General features: G+C 45.8%; 1 protein-coding gene across 1 annotated transcript in view; it reads left to right on the forward strand.

Annotated features, from left to right (window-relative positions):
* The first annotated feature begins 1,584 nt into the window (after positions 1–1,584).
* LOC101343498 (leucine-rich repeat-containing protein 37A2-like) overlaps positions 1,585–7,069 on the forward strand; it is a 78,992-nt gene continuing 73,507 nt past the window's right edge. Inside the window, exons 1-4 of the mRNA XM_023729439.1 lie at positions 1,585–2,160; positions 2,752–2,822; positions 3,492–3,674; positions 6,090–6,161. Coding sequence (XP_023585207.1) covers positions 1,585–2,160; positions 2,752–2,822; positions 3,492–3,674; positions 6,090–6,161 — 902 coding nt within the window. The remainder of the gene's footprint in view (positions 2,161–2,751; positions 2,823–3,491; positions 3,675–6,089; positions 6,162–7,069) is intronic.

Below are 7,069 nucleotides of genomic sequence, written 5' to 3' on the forward strand. Positions count from 1 at the left end.
ACTCCACCTCAGCCTCCAGAGTCTACTACACAGGTGGAAGCTTCCCCAAACCAGCAGGAGATCCCATTTCAGACTCCAGAGCCCCCCAGGGAGGTTGAACCTTCTCCAGCCCAGCAGGAGGCCCCAGCTCAATCTCCTGAGCCCCTTATGCAGGCAGAACCTTCTCCATCCCAGCAGGAGGCCACAGCTCTTACTCCAGAGCCCTCTAAGGAGGTAGAGTCCTCTCTGGTCCAGCAGGAGACTCCACATCAGCCTCCAGACTCTCCTACACAGGTGGGAACTTCCCCAAACCAGCAAGGAGTCCCATTTCAGACTCTAGAGCCCCCTAAGGAGGCTGAACCTTCTCCAGCCCAGCAGGAGGCTCCAGCTCAGTCACCTGAGCCCCCTATGCAGGTAGAACCTTCTCCAATACAGCAAGAGCCCTCATCTCAGCCTCCAGAGCCCCCTAAGGATTTTGAACCTTCTCCAGTCCCGCAGGAGATCCCAGCTCAGTCTTTAGAGCCCCCTATGCAGGTAGAACCTTCTCCAATGCAACAAGAGACCCCACCTCAGCCTCCAGAGCCCCCTGAGGAAGTCCAACCTTCTCCAGTCCAGCAGGAGGCTCCTGCTCCACCCCAAGAACCCCCTGCAAATGTACAACCATCTTCAGTGCAGCAGGAGGTCCCAGCTGCACCTTCAGAACCTCCTAAGGAGGTAGAGCCTTCTCCAGTCCAGGAGGAGGCCCCAGCTCTGCTTCCAAAGCCTTTTGAGAACGTCCAACCACTTCCAGTCCACCAGGCGGCCTCTGCCCCACCTCCAGAGCCCTCTAAAGATGCTGAACCTTCTCCAAGCCAACAGGAAGCCCCAGCCTCACCTCCAGAGCCCCCTAAGGAAGTGGAGCCTCCTCCATCCTTGCAGGAGGTCCCATCTCAGGCTCCTGAGCCTTCTAATGAGGCTGAACCTTCTCCAATTCAGCAGGAAGCCCCAGTTCATCCTCCAGAGCCCCCTAAGGAGATAGAACCTTCTCCAGTCCACCAGGGAGCTCCAGCACAGCCTTCAGAGCCTCCGAAGGTGGAGGAATCTTCGACAACCCAACAGGTGGCCCCAGCTCAATCTCTGGAGCCTCCTAAGGAGGGTGTAGTTCAACTTCCAGTGCTTCACGAGGTGACAGTTTCACCAACAGGTCAATATCAAGTTCAGCATTCAAACTTACCCAGCGTTACAGCTCAACCTTTGGACCTGGAGCTTACCATAACTCCGGAACACACTATGGAGGCTGAACATTCTACAGCCCCACAGAAGACTACAGCTCCTCCTCCAAATTGTCCTGAGATGACCATTCCACATCCAGACCAGTTTCAGGGTCAGCATCCAAATCTGACTGAAAGTACAGTTCAACCTTTGGACCTGGAGCTTACTATAACACCAGGACCCACTACACAGGTTGAACATTCTACAGCCCTGCAGAAGACTACAGCCCCTTCTCCAAAGTGCCCTGAGGTTACACTTCTACATCTGGACCAGGTACAGTCTCAGAAGCCAAACCTGACTAAAGTCACAGTTCAACCACTGGACCTGGAGGTTTCTATAACTCCACAACCCGATATGGAGGTCGAACCTTCTCCAACCAAACAGGAGACTCCAACTCAGCTCCCAGAGCCTCTTAAGGAGGTTGTGACTCAACCTCTAGTGAATCACGAGGTGACAACTCCACCGTCAGGTCAGAATCAAGCTCAACATTCAAACTTGCCCAAAGTCACAATTAAACCTGTAGACCTGGAGCTTACCATAACTCCAGAACCTGCTATGGAAGTTGAACATTCTACAACCCTGCAGAAGACCACAGCTTCTCCTACAAAGCAAGTCACCATTCAAACTTTGGACCTGGAGCTTACCATATCACCAGAACCGAATACAGAGGTTGAGTCTACTCCAATCAAGCAGGAGACTCCAACTCAGCCTCCAGAGCCTCCTAAGGGGGTTGCAGCTCAACATCCAGCACATCATGAGGTGACAGTTCTACCTTCAGGTCAAGATGAAGTTCAGCATTCAAACTCACCCAATGTCACAGTTCAACCTTTGGACCTGGAGCTTACCATAACTCCAGAACCTAAAACAGATGTTGAACTTTCTCCAACCAGGCAAGAGACCCCAAATCAGCCACCAGAGCCACCTGAGGAGGTTGTAGCTCAATTTCCAGTGCACCATGAGGTGACAGTTCCACCTACAGGTCAGGATCAAGCTCAACATTCAAACTTACCCAACATCACAGTTAAACCAGTGGACGTGGAGCTTACCATAACTCCAGAACCCATTAAGGAGGTTGAATATCCTACAGTCCTGCAGAGGACTACAGCTTCTTCTCCAGAGTATCCTCAGGTAAAATTTCCACCTCCAGAACAGGTTCAGGCTCAGCATCCAAACCTGACTGAAGTTACAGTTCAACCATCGGACCTGGAACTTACCATAACTCCCGAATTCACTTCAAAGACTGAACATTCTACAGCCCTGGAGAAGACCACACCTCCTCCAAAGCAAGTTACAGTTCAACCTTTGGATCTAGAGCTTACCATATCTCCAGAACCCACTATGGAGGTCGAACATTCTACAGCCCTGCAGAGGACCACAGCTTCTTCAAAGAAAGCCACAGTTCAGCCTTTGGATCTGGAGCTTACCATACCTCCAGAACCCACTATGGAGGTCGAACATTCTACAACCCTGCAGAAGACCACATCTCCAAAGCAAGTTACAGTTAAACCTTTGGATCTAGAGCTTACCATATCTCCAGAACCCACTATGGAGGTCGAACATTCTACAGCCCTGCAGAAGACCACATCTCCAAAGCAAGTTACAGTTCAACCTTTGGATCTAGAGCTTACCATATCTCCAGAACCCATTACAGACGTCAAACATTCTACAACTCTGCTGAAGACCACATCTCCTCCAAAGCAAGTTACAGTTCAACCTTTGGATCTAGAGCTTACCATATCTCCAGAACCCATTACAGACGTCAAACATTCTACAACTCTGCTGAAGACCACATCTCCTCCAAAGCAAGTTACAGTTCAACCTTTGGATCTAGAGCTTACCATATCTCCAGAACCCACTATGGAGGTCGAACGTTCTACAGCCCTGCAGAAGACCACATCTTCAAAGCAAGTTACAGTTAAACCTTTGGATCTAGAGCTTACCGTATCTCCAGAACCCACTATGGAAGTCAAACATTCTACAGTCCTGCAGAAGATCATATCTCCAAAGCAAGTTACAGTTAAACCTTTGGATCGAGAGCTTACCATAACTGAGCAACCAGGATCACCTGAGGGAGTTATTTTTTCCCCAGCAATTCAGCATTTATTGGAGTATTCTGTAAATTACACCCCAGAAAGGAGGCAAAAAGCTCCAACTGAGCAACAGGAACAGAATGCCATCACGCATCACCCCCTAGAAAGGACAGAAATGGCTCTAACTGAGCGACACAAACAGAATGCTGTCACACATCACACCCTAAAAAGGGTGCAGATGGCTTTAACTGAGCAACCAGAACAGAATGCCACCAATGGAATGAAGACTGGCATATGTGAGCTCTGTATCTGCCAAAACGAAACGCTGTCCTGTACTGGCCTCCCCCCAGAGAAGAGGCTCCTCAGAGTCCCTGTGCCAGAGCCCAACGAGTACAATGGCACCTTCACTGTCTTGTAAGAATTGCCCTTCCTCGTTTGTTCTCTGCCCCCTGTTCGACATGACAGCCTTTTCCTGGAGGTCTGCCTGGGCTTCCTCATCTTCCCAACTCACGTTGAGCGACTTTCTTGTTTACCTTTTGTTTGTCAACTTTTCCTTGTCCTCATTCCTCTCCTTACTATAGTGCCCACTTCTCCAGGCTTTTACTTGTGGTTGCCCTCATTTTTCCTGACCCATTTTTCTTTAGCCCCATCATTTCATGCCTTAACCTCTGCTCTCTTCCCAATTTTGCTCCATCCTCTTTCCAGGATCATGTTCCTCTTTCCATCTCGTTGGTGATGATACAACAAAGTGGTTAAAAGGAGAGATTTCGAAGCCAAACTGCCTGGGTTTGAACCTAGCTTGTGACTCAGTTTCCTCATCTGTAAAATTACTATCTCATAGGATTGTTGTGAGGTTTAAATAAGTTCATACATGTTAAGCATTTATATAAGCACCTAGCATATGTGAATGTTAGCTATTATTTTATTCCTCGGTTAGGTCCAGGTTTCTTCTTTGTCCCTGGCCTTCTATATATAGCACCTGTTAATATGCCCAATTCAGGGCTAGGTACTGCAGGAGCCACAGAAGTATGAGACATTAGCCTGTTAACATAACAATGATGATGGGAGAAAAATAATGTACATGAAAAGGGAAGTGGTGCATAATTAAGTACTAAAAGAGATGCAGACCATAGGTGCCCTAATTCACCAGAATCTGTAATCACCTACATGTGGAAGACAGAGAAAGCTGCATGGACAGGATAAAATTTTAGCTTAAAGAGTGACTGAAACCAAAATCCACTGCTGTTAAGTTGCTCCTGACTCATAGAGACCCGACAGGACAGAGTAGACCTGCCCCATAGATTTTCAAGGAGTGGCTGGTAGTTTCAAACTGCCGGCCTTTTGGTTAGCAGGCAAGCTCTTAATCACCGCACCACCAGGTCTCCTAAAAGTGACTAGGATTTGCTAAATCGAGAAAAATAGGGAATAAAGCCTAGGCAAAGGCATGGCTTCAGGAATGACCAGGATTTAGTAGACCAGTGTGGCTACAAAGCAATGAAAGATACGATTTTGAAAAACCTTGCATATCAGCTATAGAGGTTTGAAAGTTACACTATGAGCTATGGAGAGCCATTGAAGGTTTTCAAGCAGAGAGATAAATGATTAAAACAGGAGGATTATTCTAGAATCCATGTCTAGGGCCATCTAGAAAGGAAAGCTTGATTCAGGGAGACCAAATAGAAAGCTCTAGCAAAATCTAGGAGCAAAGGGAAAAGGGTTGAATCAGAGCAGGTGTGATAGGAATGGAAAGAGAATCCTATGAGCACTTCAAAGAAAAGGACAGGATTTGGTGACTGACTAGAGAGTTGGGGAAGTGGTGTACAGGAAAGAGAAAAACTCAAATATGACTCCAGAGTTTTTGTCCTGGATGATTGGGAGAATGATGGTGGCAGAACACACAGATGGATATCCAGCAGTCAGGAAGGAGAACCAGTGTGAGGAAGCCGAATTCAGTTTCAGGCATCTTTTGTTGGCGAGCATAAAGCTATCAGAAAGTTTCTGGTTGAGTGGAAATGTCCACCAGGCAGATGGGCACGCAACTTAAGTGTTTTGACTTAATTTCAAACGTCACCTATTTGTTGCTGAGGGAAAAGGACAGAGTTAAAGGTAAAGATTCAAAGTCATCTACAGAGTTAGTGGTTGAAACTGAACCTGAGGGGTTTAACAACTTATTTTAAACATATGTCATTCGTGGATACATTTCCATGGTATAATAATTGTAAAAAGTGTCACAGAAGAATATAGGATAGAATGTGGAAGTCCCCTCCCCTTCCCCTATCACCGGTAGAATAACGCCTGTCACCACTGAGTATGTGTCCTTCCTTCCAGTCTCTTCCCTTTGCATTTGCATACATATACGTGTTTATATTAATGAGGAAACATGTTACTTCTTGCTCAGCGATTTGCATTTTTTTCATTAAGCAATATGCCTAAGAGATCTTTCCACGCCAGTCCATCAGTCCCTCTAGTTTCTAATTGCCCTTATCCTTCCAACGCCTGGAGAGGTTTCAACAGTGGGCCCTTCACCAAAGCTGTGGTGTTGCCTGGCATGCATTTTCTTTATACGTATTTGCTGATAATGATAAAGGAGAAGAAATTGGGCAGATAGGAAGGTCAGGTTCTGAGGAGTTGGCCTTATCATTTGTGCCACTGCCCTCTACAGTCTGTCTTTATTAATTGAGCCAACTTGGCGGCTGACAGCTGCAGAAATCAGAAAGCTGATATTTTCTGCATCTGAGTATTTCCCATAAGGTTGCCATGATTCTTTATACTTACTCTGTGCATTCTTATTCCTACCTATTCAAAGATATGAACCGTGTTTCTTCACAGAAATTTCAAAGGAAACTCTATTTCTTACATTGAGGAAAGTACTTGGAAGGCATACCCTTGGACTGAGAAACTGTGAGTATATCCTCTCCAAATACGATCACAGAAAACTAACTGCATTGTAAGATCCTTCTTGGTCCAGAATTTTGAGGCCAGTACCTCTGAGAAAAGATATTTTGCGCTCTCCATATCCCAAACTGACCTCTATGGATTGCAATTCTATGGTAATTTTTAAAATTAAATTTGGCAGGTTCTGTTTAAGTAAGACGATTTATCTTTTATTTTACAAATAATACATGATTCTATTCTCAGTGTATAAAACTGAAATAACAGGTGTAGTAAAAATCCTTCTTGTTCCCTAATCCGCCACCCTTGAGGTAAACACTTCTGAGTTTCGTGTATATCTTTCTAGATCATATTCTGTGCATTTGCCTAAACCATATTTACATATAGCAGAGTAGGTTTATTGCGTGTGTGTCTTTTTTTAATAGACTTTTTTTTAAGGGCAAGGATGCTTATTGGAGCACTTTTGGGGGGTTGGTTTTGAATTTTTTTGAGAGTAGAAAGCAACTTTATCCTTTCTACCTATAAGAATGCAATCTGAAGACTTCCCAGTCCTATGGATGAAATCCCATGGATGAAGCTGGGGAGCTCTATAACTTTTCCAATTACTCAGATAGTAAAATTCCTCTGATCACTTTCAGTCACAAGAACAGTAATAGTTCCAGTCCAGTGTCTCAATCACATTAAGTCTATACCCTCAATGAATTGAAAACTTCTCCCTTCCCCCAGCATAAGCCTTTTTTTAAACCTAGAAGCTCAAAATGTGGCTGGCTTCTCTGTTTCCTTGCGCTGCATCTCTCATTCTCCATCCCTCCATCCTACTTGCTGCCTCTGGCTTCTCGGAAGTTGGTGAGGAGAGTGGTGGAGAGGAAGAGGCTGATGTCCTCTGGTAGTGCTGCCCTCTGGGTATGGCATTTCCC

This window comes from Trichechus manatus, unplaced genomic scaffold (assembly GCF_000243295.1).
Source record: "Trichechus manatus latirostris isolate Lorelei unplaced genomic scaffold, TriManLat1.0 scaffold00028, whole genome shotgun sequence".
NCBI lineage: Eukaryota > Metazoa > Chordata > Mammalia > Sirenia > Trichechidae > Trichechus > Trichechus manatus.